The sequence below is a fragment of the Halichoerus grypus genome, chromosome 8 (genome assembly GCF_964656455.1).
Source record: "Halichoerus grypus chromosome 8, mHalGry1.hap1.1, whole genome shotgun sequence".
NCBI classification, from domain to species: domain Eukaryota; kingdom Metazoa; phylum Chordata; class Mammalia; order Carnivora; family Phocidae; genus Halichoerus; species Halichoerus grypus.
The window spans coordinates 118,455,635-118,475,560 of NC_135719.1; the positions used below are offsets into that span (position 1 = coordinate 118,455,635).

The following is a 19,926-nucleotide window of genomic DNA, read 5'->3' on the forward strand; positions in this document are numbered from 1 at the left end:
CTCTACCAACTTGCATTCCCACCAACAGTGTAAGAGGGTTCCCCTTTCTCCACAACCTCTCCAACATTTGTTGTTTCTTGCCCTGTCCATTTTTGCCATTCTAACTGGTGTAAGGTGGTATCTCAATGCGGTTTTGATTTGAATTTCCCTTATGGCTAATGGTGATGAACATTTTTTCATGTGTCTGATAGCCATTTGTATGTCTTCTTTAGAGAAGTGTCTTTTCATATCTTCTGCCCATTTTTTGACTTACTTGTTTTTTGGGTGTTGAGTTTGAGAAGTTCTTTATAGATTTGGATACCATCCCTTTATCTGTAGTGTCATTTGCAAATATCTTCTCCCACTCTGTGGGTGGCCTCTTTGTTTTGTTGACTGTTTCCTTTGCTGTGCAGAAGCTTTTTATCTTGATGAAGTCCCATAAGTTCATTTTTGCTTTTGTTTCACTAGCTTTTGGAGATGTATCTCGAAAGAAGTTGCTGTGGCCGATGTCAAAGAGGTTACTGCCTGTGTTCTCCTCTAGGATTTTGATGGATTCCTGTCTCACATTGAGGTCTTTCATCCATTCTAAGTTTATCTTTGTGTATGGTGTTAGAGAATGGTCGAGTTTCATTCTTCTGCATGTGGCTGTCCAATTTTCCCAGCACTATTTATTGAAGAGACTGTCTTTTATCCATTGCATGTTTTTTCCTGCTTTGTCAAAGATTATTTGACCATAGAGTTGAGGGTCCATATCTGGGCTCTCTATTCTGTTCCATTGGTCTATATGTCTGTTTTTGTGCCAGTACCATGCTGTCTTGGTGATCACAGTTTCGTAATATAGCTTGAAATCGGGCAACATGATGCCCCCAGCTTTGTTTTTCTTTTTCAACATTTCCTTGGTGGTTCGGGGTCTTTTCTGATTCCATACAAATTTTAGGATTGTTTGTTCCAGCACTTTGAAAAATGTCATTGGAATTTTGATTGGGATGGCATTGAAGGTATAGATTGCTCTGGGCAGCATAGACATTTGAACAATGTTTATTCTTCCGATCCAGGAGCATGGAATGTTTTTCCATCTTTTTGTGTCTTCTTCAATTTCTTTCGTGAGTTTTCTGTAGTTCCTAGAATATAGATCCTTTACCTCTTTGGTTAGGTTTATTCCGAGGTATCTTATGGTTTTTGGTGCTATTGTAAATGGAATCGTTTCTCTAATTTCTCTTTCTACCGTTGCATTGTTAGTGTATAAGAAAGCAACTGATGTCTGTGCATTGATTTTGTATCCTGCCACATTACTGAATTGCTGTATGAGTTCTAGTAATTTGGGGCTGGAATCTTTCAGGTTTTCCACTTAAAGTATCATGTCGTCTGCGAAAAGAGAGAGTTTTACTTCTTTGCCAATTTGAATACCTTTTATTTCTTTTTGTTGTCTGATTGCTGTTGCTAGGACTTCTAGTATTATGTTGAACAATAGTGATGAGAGTGGGCATCCTTGACGTTTTCCTGATCTTAAGGGAAAGGCTCTCAGCTTCTCCCCATTGAGGATGGTATTCGCTGTAGGTTTTTCATAGATGGATTTTATGAACTTGAGGAATGTTCCCTCTATCCCTATACTCTGAAGAGTTTTAATCAGGAAAGGATGTTGTATTTTGTCAAGTGCTTTTTCTGCATCAATTGAGAGGACCATATGGTTCTTCTCTCTCCTCTTTAATGTGTTCTATCACATTGATTGATTTGCGAATGTTGAACTACCCTTGCATCCCAGGGATAAATCCCACTTGGTCATGGTGGATGATCCTTTTAATGTATTGTTGGATCTTATTAGCTCGGATTTTGTTGAGGATTTTGCAATCCGTATGCATCAGGGATATCGATCTGAAATTCTCTTTTTTTGAGGGGGTCTTTGCCTGATTTGGGGATTAAGGTAATGCTGGCCTCATAGAATGAATTTGGAAGTTTTCCTTCTGTTTCTATTTTTTGACACAGCTTCAGTAGAATAGGTATTATTTTTTCTTTGAATGTTTGGTAGAATTCCCCAGGGAATCCATCAGGCCCTGCTGGACTCTTGTTTTTTGGGAGGTTTTTGATCACTGCTTCAATCTTGTTACTGGTTATTGGCCTATTCAGGTTGTCAATTTCTTCCTGTTTCAGTCTTGTCAGTTTATAGGTTTCCAGGAAGGCATCCATTTCATCCAGATTCCTCAGTTTATTTGCATATAGTTGTTGATAATAATTTCTAATAATTGTTTCTATTTCCTTGGTGTTAGTCATGATCTCTCCCCTTTCATTCATAACTTTATTAATTTGGGTCCTCTCTCTTTTCTTTTGGATAAGTCTGGCCAGTGGTTTATCGATCTTATTAATTCTTTCAAAGAACCAACTTCTAGTTTTGTTGATCTGATCTACTGTGTTTCTGGTTTCTAATTTATTGATCTCTGTTCTAATTTTAATTATTATCTTCTAATGCGTGGCTTAGGCATCGTTTGTTACTTTTTCTCTAGTTCTTTAAGGCGTAGAGTTAGTTGGTGAATTCGGGATTTTTCTATTTTTTTGAGTGAGGCTTGGATGGCTATGTATTTCCCCCTTAGCACCGCCTTTGCAGTATCCCATAGGTTTTGGACCGACGTGTTTTCATTCTCATTGATTTCCATGAATTGTTTAAGTTCTTCTTTGATTTCCTAGTTGACCCAAACATTGTTGAGCAGAGTGGTCTTTAGCTTCCAAGTGTTTGAATTTCTGCCAAATTTTTTCTTGTGATTGAGTTCCAGTTTCAAAGCATTGTGGTCTGAGAATATGCAGGAAATAATCTCAGTCTTTTGGAATCAGTTGAGACCTGATTTGTGACCCAGTATATGATCTATTCTGGAGAAAGTTCCATGTGCGCTCGAGAAGAATGAGTATTCTGTTGTTTTAGGGTGGAATGTTCTGTAAATATCTATGAGGTCCATCTGGTCCAATGTATCATTCAAAGTTCTTGTTTCCTTGTTGATTTTCTGCTTAGATGATCTGTCCATTGCTGAGAGTGGAGTATTGAGGTCTCCTACAATAAACGTATTATTATCAATATGACTTTATTTTGGTTAACAGTTGGCTTATGTAGATTGCTGGTCCCATGTTGGGGGCATAGATATTTACAATTGTTAGATCTTCTTGTTGGATAGACCCTTTAAGAATGATATAGTGTCCTTCTGTGTCTCTAACTACAGTCTTTAGCTTAAAATCTAATTTGTCTGATATAAGAATTGCTACCCCAGCTTTCTTTTGAGGTCCATTGGCATGGAAGATGCCACTTTCACTTTCAGTTTGGATGTATCTTTAGGTTCAAAATGAGTCTCTTGTAGACAGCATATGGATGGGTCCTGTCTTTTTATCCAATCTGCAACCCTGTGCCATTTTATGGGAGCATTTAGTGGGTTCACGTTGAGAGTGATTTTTCAAAGATGTGAGTTTATTGTCATCCTGTTGCCTGTAAAGTCCTTGTTTCTACAGATTGTCTCTGTAAATTTCTGTTGTATATCACTCTTGGGGTCTTTCTCCTTTTATAGAACCCCCCCTTAATATTTCTTGCAGGGCCGGCTTAGTGGTCACATATTCTTTCAGTTTCTGCCGGTGTTGGAAGCTCTGCATCTCTCCATCCATTCTAAATGACAACCTTGCCAGATAAAGTATTCTTGGCTGCATGTTCTTCTCATTTAGTACCCTGAATATGTCTTGCCAGCCCTTTCTGGCTTGCCAGGTCTCTGTGGATAGGTCTGACGTTATTCTGATGTTCCTCCCTCTGTACATAAGGAATCTCTTCCCCCTAACTGCCCTTAAGATGGCTTCTTTGGTTCTAAGATTTGCAAGTTTTACTATTACATGCTGGGGTGTTGGCCTGTTTTCCTTGATCTTGGGAGGGGTCCTCTCTGCCTCTAAGACGCAAATGTTTGTTCCCTTCCCCAGATTAGGGAAGTTCTCAGCTACGATTTGCTCAAATACATCTTCTAGGCCTCTCTCTCTCTCCACTCCCTCTGGGATTCCAATTATTCTGACATTGGAATGCTTCATGGTGTCACTTATTTCTCTGATTTTATTTTCATGGATTCTGAGTTGTTTTTCCCTGGCCTCCTCTTTTCCCTTTTCTTTAAATATTGTTTTCCAGGTCACTTATTCGTTCTTCTGCCTCACTTACACTAGCTGTTAGATTATCTAGATTGGATTGGATCTCATTGATAGCATTTTTAAATTCTGCCAGTTTAAAGGCTACTTAGGTAGGCTGGAGGGGCCATCGCAGCTTCACACAGAAGCAAACATTCAGAAAAGCATTAGAACTCCAAGGTGCTTTTGACCATGAAAGGCCTAACAATGACATTATTTGAGAATTTTAAAACCTAATAAAATTCCATTTTTAATTATCTGGAGATCAAATAGTTTATCTTTTACTAGAAAGTCAATATCTATTTATTTACCCCTTGAAAAAAGATTGCAGATAAAAATGCATTTTTTTCTTCAAAACCACAATATGTCTTGATTCTGAGATCCCAAAATTGATCTAAAAGGGAATTTAAAAATTTTATTTCTACTCAAATTTTTTATAGCAAGAAATTATGAAAATCATTAATATTTATTAAAATCGGAAAAAGTAAGAATAATTATAAAGATGCTGTCTTTCCTACCCTTACTTATTTGTTCTGGATATTCTAGGTTTGCCTCAGTAATATTTTCTTTGATACTTTTATGTTCAATATATATTATGTTAAATTTTACCTGTACAATGTGATCTGTAGATTGATGGAAAATGCTCCAATGAATGAAAGAGGTGAAATTTATTGCTTGCCAACCTAAAAAAGTTGGTTTAGGAGATCCAAGTTAGATGATGTATGTCAAAGTATTTCTTAACCTTTAACTACCATATAAATGATAATAGCAGTTTCATTAAGCCTTCCTGAATAATTTTACATTAAATTGACAAGTAAATGTTTCTTTTTTCTTCAGGTACTAAATCAGTAGTCACAAACTCAGATGTCCATAGAAGTATATTAGAGTGGCTCTGTGCAATATAACGTTCTGTTAAGATGGGAGTATTCTATCTTTATTGTCCAGTACTGTAACCACTAACTTTATGTGGCTGTTGAGCAGTTAAAATGGACTAATTCAACTGAGAAGCAAAAAAATATTTTAATAAATTTGAATAACCGCATGTAGCTAGTAACACTAGATATTATACAAACAAACCCAGAATATCAGTTATTTAACCCAAGAGAAGTTTTACTTACTTTTATGTAATAGTCCAATGTGAATATTTCTGTATGCCTGGGGCAGATCTTTCTTCTTCATCTTGTGGCTTCATCATCCCTTCAGACCTTGGAGACCTTTGTTTCCAAATGACAAAAGGAGAGAAAAGTCCACTTCTTAAAAACCCTAGCCTGAAAATCAGAAGGATAACTGCTAACATTCAGTTAGTAAGAACTAGTCATGTGGCCACTTCTGGATCCAGGTAACTGGAAAATGTAGTCCCTGATGAGGCAGCCACTGTCCAGCAATAAATTTGACACTCTGGTAGAAAACACAAATTTTTGATAGTTTTGTCATAAAAGACCAGGCAAGTAATATACAAAAGTGAAATGGGCCAGATGTCAATGAATAATGCACTGATTGTAAGAGGCAGGGGCAGAACTATGGCATGTCCTGAACATAGAAAAGTTATTATTCATTAACATGCCAATGTTGCCCTGTTTTAAGGTGGGACCTATGTTGCCAGATCTTTTAGGGCTTGGGGGCTTAGGGTTTTTTAAAGTGAAAATCTGAAACCCATGTTTTTATATGAAATATTTCTCTTTTAAAAAGATTATGAATAAAACTGCTACCAACATTCATGTACAAGTTTTTCTGTGAACAAGTATTATGTTTAATTTTTAATGAAATTGCCAAATTGTTTTCCTGAATTGCTGGAACATCTTATATTCCCACCAATAATATATGAGAGTTCCAGTTGCTCTGTATTCAACACTTGATATTGTCAGTATTTTTTATTTTAGCCATTCTGATAGGTATATAGTACTATCTCATAATTGTTTTCTCTTTTTTAAAGTTTATATTTAAATTACAGTTAGTTAACATACAGTGTAATATTAGTTTCAGGTATATAATATAGTAATTCAACACTTCCATATAATACTCTGTAATCATCACAGGTGAATTGTTTTAATTTCAATTTCTTATTGGCTAATGATGTTGCATATTACTTCATGTGTGTATTTCCATCGGTGTACCATTGTTGGTCAATAAGTGTTTATTCAAATCTTTTGCCCAGTTTTAAATATGTTGTTTGCTTTCTTAGTGTTGAGTTTTGAGAGTTCTTTATATATTCTTTGTGGAGCTATATACAACCCTTTGTGGATATGTGATTTGCTAATATTTTTTTCCAGTCAGTAATTTGTCTTTTCATTTTCTTCACAGTGCCTTTCACAGAGCAAAAGTTCTCAGTTTTGATGAGCACTTTGATAAGTCTAGGTCATAAAGATTTTTTCCTGTATTTTCTAAAAAAAATTTGATTTTTACTTATAGATCTAAGATCAGTAGGAGTTCATTTTTGTGTAAGGTGTGAGGTTTAGATCAAGGTTCATTTGATGACATATGGATGTTTGATTGTTCCGAGACCATTTGTGAAGAAGTAAAAGGGGAGTTTTGTAGGCCACCGGGATGAAATAAGTGAAGGAAAAGATATTTCTTAACTTCTATATTCTTATTATGAGACTTTCTATAAGGCTTTATCTTCCCCATTGTGTACCAAGTTCATTTGCTTTAGTGTTGGCATTCTTTGAAAATTACCTGATTTTAATCAAGGACATATTCATTTACTAATGCTTACTATAGTGAATTCTAACTATACTATTCCTTTACCGTATCATTAGATTAAGAGTGCAAGCCTGTAACAAAATGCCTAGAGTTTATCTTCTAGCCAACATGGGAATAAGCTCAGTCAAAATAGAATTTAGAAGCAAAGGGGTTTAATACTTTAAATGTATAAACTATATGATTATTTTGGTCATTATACACATGATTGTTCTAACACAAATTAGCTTTAAATCTCCCTAAAATCATTCAAAAATCAACAAACCAACAAATATTTATTGAACACTTATTTTGTAGGATTTGTATTAGGTTTTGTGGAAGATAAAAAGACATAATGTATAGTGTTTTGTTCTCAGAAATTGTACACTCAAGTTGACATATAGTAAAATTTAGAGTCACAAAATCAAATGTCTTCAGTTGCAACACAGGTATTATAAATATGCCAGATGTTGGTATAAGACAACAGGGAGAGTTAGGACCTGTGTTAGCCTAGAGAATTCATTTGCTGATTAGAGGTATGCACATAAACAAACAAACATACAGATGTCCAAAGAATCACCTTAAAAGATTGAATTTAGCATGGCCCATAGGTTTACAACCCAACCTCTGATACTGTGGATCAATCTTTATATGTCTAAAAGGACCATGAACTTAAAAGGAGTGCCTTCACAAAGTTATTTGCAAGTGCACACACATATAGCTTTCTTTGCTGAAAAAGCAGATTTTTCAAATTACTCATTAGACTTATTTCTAGTTAGTGTGTATAAGTGTATGTGTATGTATGTGCATGTGTATTTCCTATGGTGAACATGGTCCTTTTATTCTCTTTTACATTTTCTTATTGGTTATTATTAGTATTTTGATTTTTCTTGTTAATCTCATGTCCACCCAATATATTGAACTCTGACTTGTTCTGCTAGGCCTGTAATATGAATTTAATTAAATAAATATGAATTTAATTAAAACTGAAGATACTGGGGCACCTGGGTAGCTCAGTCGTTAAGCGTCTGCCTTTGGCTCAGGTCATGATCGTGTCCTGGGATCAAGCCCCACATCGGGCTCCCTGCTCAGCAGGAAGTCTGCTTCTCCTTCTCCCTCTCCCACTCCCCCTGCTTATGTTCCCTCTCTCACTGTGTCTCTCTCTGTCAAATAAATAAATAACTGAAGATACTGTGATTTCCAGACTTGTTCATGTTTTAGTGAGAATGCTTCTGATTTTTCACCATTTAGCATCATGTTACTTTTGATTTCTTATATATCCCCTTAATCAGGTTGAGTAAATTTCCTTCTATTCCTAGTTTATTTGAAGCTTTAGTTTTTGTTTATTTGAATCAGGAGTTAATTAGAATATTATCAAGTACTTTTTCAATATCTATTGCAATGTTCTTAAGTTTTTTCATTTATATTTAACCCTACTCCAGAGATAAACCTTACTTGGACATGATATGTTTTTTATTTTAATACACTGCTACAGTCTATTAGGATTTTTGCATCTACATTTTTAAAAGATATTAACCTGGTTTTGATACCAAATTAATGCAAGCCTTATAGAATATATTGGGCAGCTTTCCATTTTATGTTCTGAAATTGTTTAAGTCAGGTAGGAATTTCTATTAATTCACTGTTTTGTGGGACTCACCTATAAAAACCATATTGCTTCTGCTCCTGATGCCTTTTTGGAAGTGGATTTTGTCTGCCTTTAAAAATCTCTTCTTAGTGGGCACCTGGGTGGCTCGGTGGGTTAAGCAACTGCCTTCGGCTCAGGTCATGATCCCAGGGTCCTGGGATCGAGTCCTGCATTGGGCTCCCCTTGCTCTGTGGGGAGTCTGCATCTCCCTCTGCCTCTGCCTGCCACTCCCCCTGCTTGTGCTCTCTCTCTCTCTCTCTCTGTCAAATAAATAAATAAAATCTTTAAAAAAAAAATCTCTTCTTTGTGACTGGCTTTTTTTTTTTTTAACTTTTAAACTTCATCCTATATCAATTTTTATTTCGTATTCTCATAGAAATCTTTCACTTCCTTTAGCTGTTTCAAATTTGTGAGCACAATATTGCATACAGAATTATTGAATAAATTCATGTTTTCTTTTTCTTTGAATATGATCTTTCTCGTTACTAAATGAGCTTCAAAATTTGTTTGATATTTGAATGTATTACCTAGACATACCATAATTTATATAACTAATTGCATATTTTTTAGACATTCAGGTTGTTTACAAGTTGATTAGTAAATAACCCAAATTCATATAATAATTAGAAATAAAACCCGGCAGACTTGATTTCTGAGTAAGTACTTTTACCCCTATACTATAGTATTTTCATATCATCTGTTTTATGTAGATCTATAAAAAAATACATGTAATTGAAAGTCATTTTTGTATTCAGAAAGTCATGTAACAGTTGGACTATCAAAATGGACAAAATAAACTATAGTTAAGCAAAATAAAATTTTATATAAAAACCTGGAGTTAGAGTTTCAGTTTCTAATCACTTAAAATTAAAAATTAGATAATTTTTACTCACTTTAAGATTATATTTTAGTAAGCCCATATTTGTTATAATCATAAAACTGATCAGATACTGTTTCAGCTTTTCTTACTTTAAATAATAATTATTTCCTGTAGCATTTAGACTTTGTGAGGTATATTCATATATATATATATATATATATATATATTCTTTCTCAAATTTTTATTTAAATTGTAGTTAACATATAGTGTAATATTAGTTTCAAGAGTAGAATTTAGTGATTCATCACTTACATACAACACCCAGTGCTCCTCATAACAAGTGCCCTTCTTAATACCCATTACCCATTTAGCCCATCCCCCACCCACCTCCCTCTGTCAACCTTCAGTTTGTTCTATATCTTTCAGAGTCTCTTATGGTTTGCTTCCCTTTCTCTCTCCTTTTTTTTCCTTCCCATATGTTCATCTGTTTTGTTTCTTAAATTCCACGTATGAATGAAATCATATGGTATTTATCTTTCTCTGACTCATTTCACTTATCATAATACATTCTAGCTCCATCGACGCCATTGGAAATGGCAAGATTTCATTCTTTTTGATATTCTGTTGTGTATATATATACATATACACTACCTCTTCTTTATCCATTCATCAGTCGATGGACATTTGGGCTCTTTTCCATAATTTGGCTATTATGGACATTACTGCTATAAACCTTGGGGTGCATGTTCAAATCTGTATTTTTGTGTCCTTTGGGTAAATACCTAGTAGTGCAGTTGTTGGGTCATAGGGTAGTTCTATTTTTTTTTTTTTTTTTTGATGAACCTGCATACTGTTCCAGAGTGGCTGCACCAGTTTGCATTCCCACCAGCAGTTTGAGAAGATTCCCTTTTCTCTGCATCCTTGACAATGTCTGTTGTTTCCCATGTTGTTAATTTTAGCCAATCTGACAGGTGTGAAGTGTTTTCTCATCATGGTTTTGATTTGTATTTCCCTGATGATGAGTGATGTTGAGCATCTTTTCATGTGTCTGTTAGCCATCTGGATGTCTTCTTTGGAAACATATATATTATTTAATTTGTTACTGGCAACAAAGGTATGAGGTAAACAAACTGGTCACAATTTTGCTTATTTTACTGATAATAAAATCTGGCTCTTCTGGAGATTAAGTAGTTTACTTAAAGTCTTAGAACTCATTGTTAGTAATAGAGCTGTTATCTAGATAAGGTTTTTTAATTCTATGGTGTTTTGCAGACCTATCTGAAATCCGTGTTCCAAATGTTCTTTAAATATTAAGTGCAAAATGTTTACTCTTCTTTAAAAAGAATTATAACTGTTCTTCCTTAATTTTCCCTGTTTCTCTCTAGTCTCTTTTTTCTTCTAGATCAGACCCTTATTATCACATACATAAATTTTTAGATTTATCCCTTTTTTGATGTTTCTGTCACCTCATGCCCCAGTACTACTTACAAGTTAATCTTCCTATTATCGTTAATTGTATGTGTCAACTTGACTGGCCTAAGTGATGTCCAGATAGTTGGTAAAACATTATTTCTGAGGAAGAAAACCTCTTGGACCACAGACTGGGGAGCTGGGGGAACTGAGTGGCACAGGTTTTTTGCAAACAGTGAGTTTAGCTCAAACTCTCAGCTTTTGGAAGTGCTCGACTTTCACTGGAGCAGAGCTGTAGAGTGTGCTCCTGGAGAGAAGAATAGCTCTAGCCAGGGAGTGTGCACAGAATAATGTAGGGATCTTTGGGGTCGCAGTGGAAGAGATTGTTCCCCTTCCTGGAGTACATTTGGAAGTGGGTATTATGCCTCTCCAAGTACAAAAGACCCTGCAGGCACCACTAAATGGCCTTTCATTGGCACGCGACTAAGGCATGCACAGACGGGATAACCTGGTTGCTGCTTTTTCGTGGTGCCTAGAGTTTGTACAATGGGCAGGTGGAGGATTGTATTTATGGGACAAAGGACACTGGTCAGAGCACAGCAAGCCTCTAAGTCGGAGGAGGGAGTGGGTCCAAGTGGTGTCATCTCCTTTAAGATTTGGAGGTTTGAATCCCAGCGGCACCAGAGATAAATGGAAGAGAACTGGGTGCAGAGTGCACTGAAAGCCCTCGATTTTCTGTGAGGGCTTCCTGAACAGCAGGTGGTGTGAGATCCCCTGTCCAGGGAGGAGAGAGTGGGGTGTCACCATTTGCGCCCCACGTCAACACTATGGGACATCAGAGAGCAACAGAGTGGCCCCCAGTGGAGGTGGAAGCCATTTACATCAAACCCCGCCCACCCTGTGCTTGGCAAGTGCTTTTTTTTTTTTTTTTTTTTTTACTGGGGCAGGTTCGACCCTGAACTAGCACAGCCAGCATCTCCCCAGAAGAGCAAAACAGGCAGCATGCCCCATGCACCAACTCTACTGATCAAACTGTGCTTCAAAGCATCCCTTTCAGTTTTGGTTGAAATAGGACCAGGATGTAATTTTTTCTTCTTTCTTCTTTTTCTTTTTTTCCCCCTTTCTCCTTTAGAATCAGGCTTAGAGTTTTTGTTAGTTTTTTCATTTCCTGTTCTCTCTCTCTCTCCCTCTCTCTCTCTTTTTGATCAGACTTCTTTTTTCTTATCTTTTTTTTTTTTTGTCCCCATTCTTTTTCTTTGGAATCAGGCTTATAGTTTTTTTTTTTAATTGCCTATTTGGTTTTCTGGTTCTCTTTTCCCTTCTTTTTGAAATAGGCTTTCTTTTTTCTTCCTTTTTTTCCCCCCCAGGCATTTTACAACAAACAGATCAAAGCACACCTAGATAAAAGTCAAAGCATTCCCCAGTGCAAGCAAGGAGGAACTCTGCAGAGGACTGACCAGTGGGAAAGAGCAGCCATATTTCAACAGCAGAGTACACACACTATACACCAGAAACACTTCCTGAAGTGCCAGGCCCTGGACAGTGTGTGACCTCTTTTTAATGTAGTATTATTCTGAGGTGCAGGAAGCATAGCAACTTTCATAACACACAAAAGAAACAAACATAGCCAAAATGACAGGATGGAGAATTTCTCCCCAAAGGAAAGGTCAGGAAGATATCCCAGACAGGGACTTTCTCAAAGCCGATATAAGCTATATATCTGAAAAAGAATTTAGATCAACAGTAATAAGTCTACTACCGGGACTTGAAAAAAAGCATAGAAGACACCAGAGAAGCCCTTGTAGCTGAGATAAAAGACCTAAAAACTAGTAAAGCTAAAACAGAAAATGGTATAATTGACTTGCAAAACAGATAGGATATAATCACTATGAGGACTGAAGAAGCAGAGGAGAAGATACGTGACATAGAAGGTAAAATTATGGAAAATAATAAAGCTGAAAAGAAGAGGGAAAGAAAACTACTAGAAACAATTAGATCATGAGGTAGACTTAGGGAACTCAACGAAACCATAAAATGAAATACTATCATATCATAGGATTCCCAGAAGAAGAGGAGGAAAAGGGGGCAGAAGGTACATTTGAACAAATTATAGCTCAAAACTTCCCTAATCTGGGGAAGGAAACAGGCACTCAAGTCCAAGAGGCACAGAGAAATCAACAAAATCAGGTCAACACCGTGACATATCATAGTGAAACTTGAAAATACAAAGATAAAGAGAGAATTCTGAAAGCAGCTCAGGAGACAAGGTTCTTAACCTATAATGGTAGACACATAAGGCTGGAAGCATACTAGTCCACAGAGACCTGGCAGCCAGAAGGGCCTGGAATGATATATTCAACATGCTAATTGGGAAAAATATGCAGCCAAGAATACTTTATCCAGCAAGGCTGTCATTCAGAACAGAAGGAGAGATAAAGAGTTTCCAAGACAAACAAAAACTAAAGGAATTCATAAACACTAAGCCAGTCCTGCAAGAAATATTAAAGGGGACCCAATGAGTGGAAAGAGAGACCAAAAGTAACAAAGACCAGAAAGGAACAGAGACTATCTACAGGAACAGCGACTTTACAGGTAATACAGTGGCACTAAATTCCTATCTTTCAACAATTACTCTGGATGTAAATGGGCTAACTGCTCCAATCAAGACACAGGGTATCGGAATGGATACAAAAACAAGACCCATCGATATGCTGCTCTACAAGAGACTCATTTTACACCCAAAGACACCTCCAGATTGAAAGTGAGGGGGTGGAGAACCATTTGTCATGCTAATGGACATCAAAAGAAAGCTGGAGTAGCCAACCTTCTATGAGACAAACTAGATTTTTTTTATTTAAATTCAGTTAGCCAACATAATACATCATTAGTTTCAGATGTAGTGTTCAATAATTTCTCAATTGCTTATAACACCCAGTGCTCATGAGAGACAAACTAGATTTTAAAACAAAGACTGTAATAAGAGATGAAGATGGACACTATATCATAATAAAGGGGTCTACCCAACAAGAAAATCTAACAATTGTAAATATTTATGTCCCTACCTTGGAAGCAGCCAAATATATAAATCAATTAATAACAAACTTAAACTCATTGATAATAATTGTAGGGGACTTTAACGCCCCACTCAGAGTAATGGACGATCATCTAAGCAGAAGATCAACTAGGAAACAAGGGCTTTGAATGACACACTAAACCAGATGGAATTAATAGATACACACAGAGCATTTTATCCTAAAGCAGTAGAATACACATTATTTTTGAGTGCACGTGGAACATTTTCCAGAATAGATCACATACTGGGTCACAAATCAGGCCTCAACAAGCACAAAAAGATTGAGATCATACCATGCATATTTTCAGACCACAATGCTATGAAACTGGAAGTCAACCACTTGAAACTGAAAAAATTTGGAAGGACCACAAAATGGAGGTTAAAGAACACCCTATTAAAGAATGAATGGGTCAGCCAGAAAAAGAAGAATTAAAAAAATACATGGAAGCAAATGAAAATGAAAACATGAAAGTCCAAAGCGTTCAGGAAAGGTGGTCCTGAGAGGGAAGTGTATAGCATTACAGGCTTTCCTCAAGAAACAAGAAAAGTCTCAAATACTCTTTATTTTGAAATAATTTCTAACTTCAACTTCTGCCTAGTTCTGTTTTGACACCTTAGTGCGTTATATTACAGATATTTGTTTACTCAGTCTGGTTCTATATAAGACTATGATTTCTTTGCATTCTCAGTCCCTGGTTTCTATCTCTTACATAAAATAAACTCAAAGAATAAAATGATTAACTCATTATTTGCAAGATGGGAAATTGAAGTCCTGAGTTTTCAATAGTTTTTTGCTCTAAATTCCTTACTGATATCCCAACAATTTCAACTTTTAATTTAAAAATTTAATAATTGACAGTAAAAACATTTTTTTAATGCCTACTTGAAACCTCTTACAGATAGTTATATAATTTTTCATTTTAGTAACATGTAGTCCTCTTTTGCTGTTTACCCTGCTATGGTCTTATTTACTGTATCACTTATATATGTTGTATAATCTGAATTAAGTTAAATATCATTAGTATTTTCATCATGCAATCATGGCACTTTAAATCTAGGAAGTAATTCTCAAATCAAGGTTTGAACACTATTTCCATTAGCAAGAATAAATAGTAATAGTAAAGGGTTTAAATGTAGAGTTTTTAATAAAATTCGTTGGGCTGAATTAAGTTATTTTAAAATAGAAACCAGAATGTCATTTATTAATTTATACTTAAGACAGGAAATATCCCCAAGTATCTAGAATATGTAAGTGCCTTATTTTTGATACTCTCTTTTCTTTTTTTTCTTTTTTCTTTTTTTTTAGTTAACAAGCAGTTTGTTTTATTTTTAAATCTAGGATTAGATACTTGGTTTCACCAGATTATTTTTCAGTAATTTTTGAGGTGACCATATGAAGTCCAACCTCCAGCTTTGGTTTTCTTTTTCAACATTCTTTTGGCTATTAAGGCTCTTTTCTGGTTCCATACAAATTTCAGGATTATTTGTTCCAGCTCTGTGAGAAAAGTTGGTGTTATTTTGATAGGGATTGCTTTGAATGTATAGATTGCTATAGGTAGCATAGATATTTTAACAATATTTGTTCTTCCAATGCATGAGCGTGGAACGTTTTTCCATTTCTTTGTGTCTTCCTCAATTTCTTTCATGAGTGTTCTATAGTTTTCTGAGTACAGCTCCTTTGCCTCTTTGGTTAGGTTTATTCCTAGCTATCTTAGATTTTGGGTGCAATTGTAAATGGGATCAACTCCTTAATTTCTCTTTCTTCTGGATCTCGTTGGTGTAGAGAAATGCAACTGATTTCTGTGCATTGATTTTATATCCTGCCACATTGCTGAATTCCTATAGGAGTTCTAGCAATTATGGGGTGGAGAATTTGGGTTCTCCACATAGAGTACCATGTCATCTGCAAAGAGTCAGTGTTTGACTTCTTTGCCAATTTGGATGCCTTTTATTTCTTTTTGTTGTCTGATTGCTGAGGTTAGGATTTCTGGTACTATGTTGAACAACATTGGTGAGAGTGGACATCCCTGTCATGTTCCTGACCTTAGGGGAAAAGCTCCATTTTTCCCCATTGAGAATGATATTCACTGTGGGCTTTTCATATATGGCTCTTAAATATTGAGGTATGTTCCTTCTATCCCTACACAGTGAAGAGTTTTAATCAAGAAAGGATGTTGTACTTTGTCAAATGCTTTTTCTGGTTCTGTTGAGAGGATCATATGGTTCTTGTCCTTTCTTTTATGTAGTGTATCACATTGATTGATTTGTGGATGTTGAACCAACTTTACAGCCCAGGAATAAATAAAATAAAGGGGAAAAAATTAAAATTGAAAGACTAAAGAATTGTGGGGGGAAAAAATGAATTCTATATGCTATATTCCCCTAGCACTGGAGTTTTGCAGTTCTAAATGATCGATAAACTTGGTCTTGGCTGGATGTTCTTGCTGATCTTCTGGGGGAGGGGCCTGTTGTGGTGATTTTCAAGTATGTTTGTCCTGGGTAGAATTGTACCACCCTTGCCAGGGCACCAGGCTAAGTAATCTGCTCCAGATTGTTCTTTATGGTTTTTGTTCCCTGAAGGCTTTCTGCACAGCTCTAGAGGATGAGAATGAAAATGGTGGCCTCCAAATCTCCAGCCCCAGAGCCAAGAGCTCTGGGCCCCACTTCTCAGTGTGCCCTGGGGTAAATGCAGTCAATCACTCCTGTCTCCCTGGACTCTGTCTGCACTCTGTGCTCACCCAGTCTGAGACCGAGCATTTCTATCTCAGGCACATGACCCTATTTTGAGTCTCCAAACCCTGCAGACTCCTGTGGTGCCCTCCTCCCAGAGTAGGAAGGGGAGTCTCACCAGTTCTGCCGCTTTTTGGGCCCCTGTTTGAAGAGTGGTCAGCTGACTGTGCCATGGTTCGTGGTATGTGGCAGCCCTGAGCAGAAAGCCCACTCCTGGGCTCACTGAGTGTATCCAGCTTCCCTGCTCCAATGCCTGGTAACTCAGTTATACTCAAGCACCCCCGGTCTTCATGTGACCCCCAAGGATCCTAAGACCACACTGTTCCATCTAGGACTCCACCCTGCTTTGCCACCTGAGCACCTTTCAGGCAGGGACATCCCTCACCACAGCCGACTTCTAAAAGTTCCGATTTTACACTCTGCTGCTATATCATTTTTTGGTGCCAGCTTATGGAGGCTTCCTCCCCCTGTGGTTTATCTTCCCATAAATCTCCTTGGATTCACTTCTCTGCACCTCCTACCTTATAGAAAGTGGTTGCTTTTCTATTTTTAGAGTTGCATCTATTCTTTTTTTTTTTAATTTTATTTATTTATTTGACAGAGAGATAGCGAGAGCAGGAACACAAGCAGGGGGAGTGGGAGAGGGAGAAGCAGGCTTCCTGCCGAGCAGGGAGCCCGATGTGGGACTCGATCCCAGGACCCTGGGATCATGACCTGAGCCAAAGGCTTAACGACTGAGCCACCCAGGCGCCCTAGAGTTGCATCTATTCTTTTTTTAGATCTCTGGTTGAGTTTGCAGGTGTTCAGAATGATTTGATAGCTATCTAGGTGAATTCTTGGGACCAGATTAAACTAAGGTCTCCTACTCCTCCACCATCTTGGACTGATACTCTCTTTTCTGATATTGAAGTATTTATAAAGTTAAATAAGTAGTCAGAAAGTTCCTTTTTAAGCACTGAATTTGAGTAATGGTAGATAGGTAATCTTGATGTTTAAGAGCTTAGAGTACCTGATAGATACATGATAGTAGTCACAAATGCAAGCTATATGTGTAATTTAAAATTTTTTGTAGTCACATTTTAAAAACTAAAAGCAGCAGATGAAGTTAATTTTAAAACTATAGCTTAACTCAATATATCCACCATATTATTTTAAAATGTATTCAGTATTTTTTAATTAGCTTTTTTTATACTAAGTACTTTAAATCTGGTACATATTTTATACTTAATGTGCATCTCAGTTACATCCTTCAATTACCTGTGGAAATTACTGAATCACTCTGTGTCTCAATATCCCAATTTTTACAATGGCAACTGTTATGAGAATTAAATTAGAGGCACCTGGGTGACTCAGTAGTTAACCGTCTGCCTTCAGCTCAGGTCATGATCCCAGCCTCCTGGGATCAAGCCCTGCATCGGGTTCCCTGCTCATGGGGAAGCCTGCTTCTCCCCTTTCCGCTCCCCCTGCTTGTGTTCTCTCTCTCACTATATCTCTCTCTGTCAAATAAATAAATAAAATCTTCTTTAAAAAAAGAATTAAATTAGATAATATATCACATGTCTGGCAATTGATAAGTGTTACATAATTCTTAGCTACTTTCTTAAAAAAACATTTTCAAACAGGTGATCATGGCAGTAATGACTTCACTGCCTTAAGGCAAAGATCATATTTTAGGGATTAAATTGTAACCCTTAAACACTCATCTCTTTTCCTTGGACAGTGCTGGACACCACTCACATCTCTCCAAGTCCTTGTTTAAATTATTTTTAAAAAGAAGCAAAATCATTATTGGTTCATCAATTGTGACTCATGTAAGATGTTAATAACAAGGAAAACTGGTGGGGCATCTGGGAAATAAATCTCTTTACTTTCTACTCAATTTTTCTGTAAATTCAAAACTACTCTATAAAAAGTAAATTATGTTAATTAAAAACAAACCAAAAAGGCAAATATCATATCTGTTATTAGTTCTTGCTACATCTTAGTTGTGACAGAATCCATCAGTAAAAGTGGTAACATTACTAAAAGTATCAATAAGAGAAGTTTATAGTTAAAAATATAACTTAATGTTTCCTCTTTTAGTAGTCATTCATTATCTACCTCTTTTTAAGTAACATATGGAAAACTTAAGCATGAAAAGGTCGTTTTTATTCCATGGTCATTGGGGCGGGCAATGGGCAATTATTGGTGGCATTCTGATGCTAATGGCAGAAATACTCCATATATTTTTATAGACTATTGCCAGTTTTGAGAATATTTTCTTTTCCTAATTTCAGGTTGGGTGGGACTATATCAGCATACAAGATAGTACCAGATGAAATAGAAGAAATCAAGGTATAGTATGCCATTTTTCATCTCTAAGAAGACTTAGTATCTTGCCGGGTAGGTGGGGGAAGGATTGCTTTTTCTTTATACTATTGAATGTTTGGGTGTGTTGGGATCTCATTTAATACAGTTATCTATTTTAATTAAAAAATATAAGGTAATTCCCATCAGATTTCAATCACCATTATCAATGCATTTCTTGAAAATTATTTGGAAGATTAAAAAGGAACACTTCATGTGAAATTCATTGAAAATCTATTTAAGAAACACTATATATAGCATTAGTGTGCATAATGGATTATCTTTCTATCTTGTTTTAATTTATTTTCCCTGTAGGCTTTCACTAATTATAAATACCAATCTTCTAGAAAATATTTTCTGGTTCCACTGAAAACACAGTATGCCAATTGCAATTTAAAGTTTGTAGTACGTGGGGCACCTGGGTGGCTCAGTCGTTAAGTGTCTGCCTTTGGCTCAGGTCATGATCCCAGCGTCCTGGGATCAAGCCCCGCATCGGGCTCCCTGCTCAGCGGGAAGCCTGCTTCTCCCTCTCCTGCTCCCCTTGCTTGTATTCCTTCTCTTGCTGTGTCTCTCTCTCTCTGTCAAATAAATAAATAAATAAATCTTTAAAAAAATAAAATAAAATTTATAGTACATTAAATGAAAACTTGACCTTACTCTTTGAAAATTACATAATCTGCATTCTTCTGTTGTTAACATTTTACCCAGTCCTATGGACTGTTAGTCTTCTGGCATATCATGTGGCCCTTCCCCAAGAGCAATTTACAATCTAATCAGAACTGAACTTATTATCTATTATATAAATAAAATTTAACAACTTGATAGCAATAATCAAGGATAGCAATACTGAGTTAAATTGTTAACAATGACATTTAAAGATCCAAACAAATCATCAAGCTTGATTTAATCAAGCTTTCCAAAATCAAGTTCAATAAATTCAAATCTTAGTCAATAATCGTTCATTTGCTCACATTATTTTCAAATCAGTTAATGTCATTGGTCTTTATTATGTAATATACTATTAGTTTCAATATGTCTGGTGTTCTGTATAGCCAATATCAGAAATTAATCCAATAATTATATTCTAGCAGGGAAAAAAAAAACAGGAGT

At 36.2% G+C, this 19,926-nt stretch overlaps 1 protein-coding gene across 18 annotated transcripts in view; it reads left to right on the forward strand.

The window, feature by feature from the left end:
* The window catches only part of GPHN (gephyrin), a 598,378-nt gene that overhangs the window by 210,700 nt on the left and 367,752 nt on the right, over window positions 1-19,926 (forward strand). For all 18 annotated transcript variants that reach the window (XM_036071130.2, XM_036071133.2, XM_036071135.2 and 15 more), the window contains exon 3: window positions 18,747-18,804. In XM_036071130.2, the coding sequence (XP_035927023.1) occupies window positions 18,747-18,804 (58 nt within the window). The remainder of the gene's footprint in view (window positions 1-18,746; window positions 18,805-19,926) is intronic.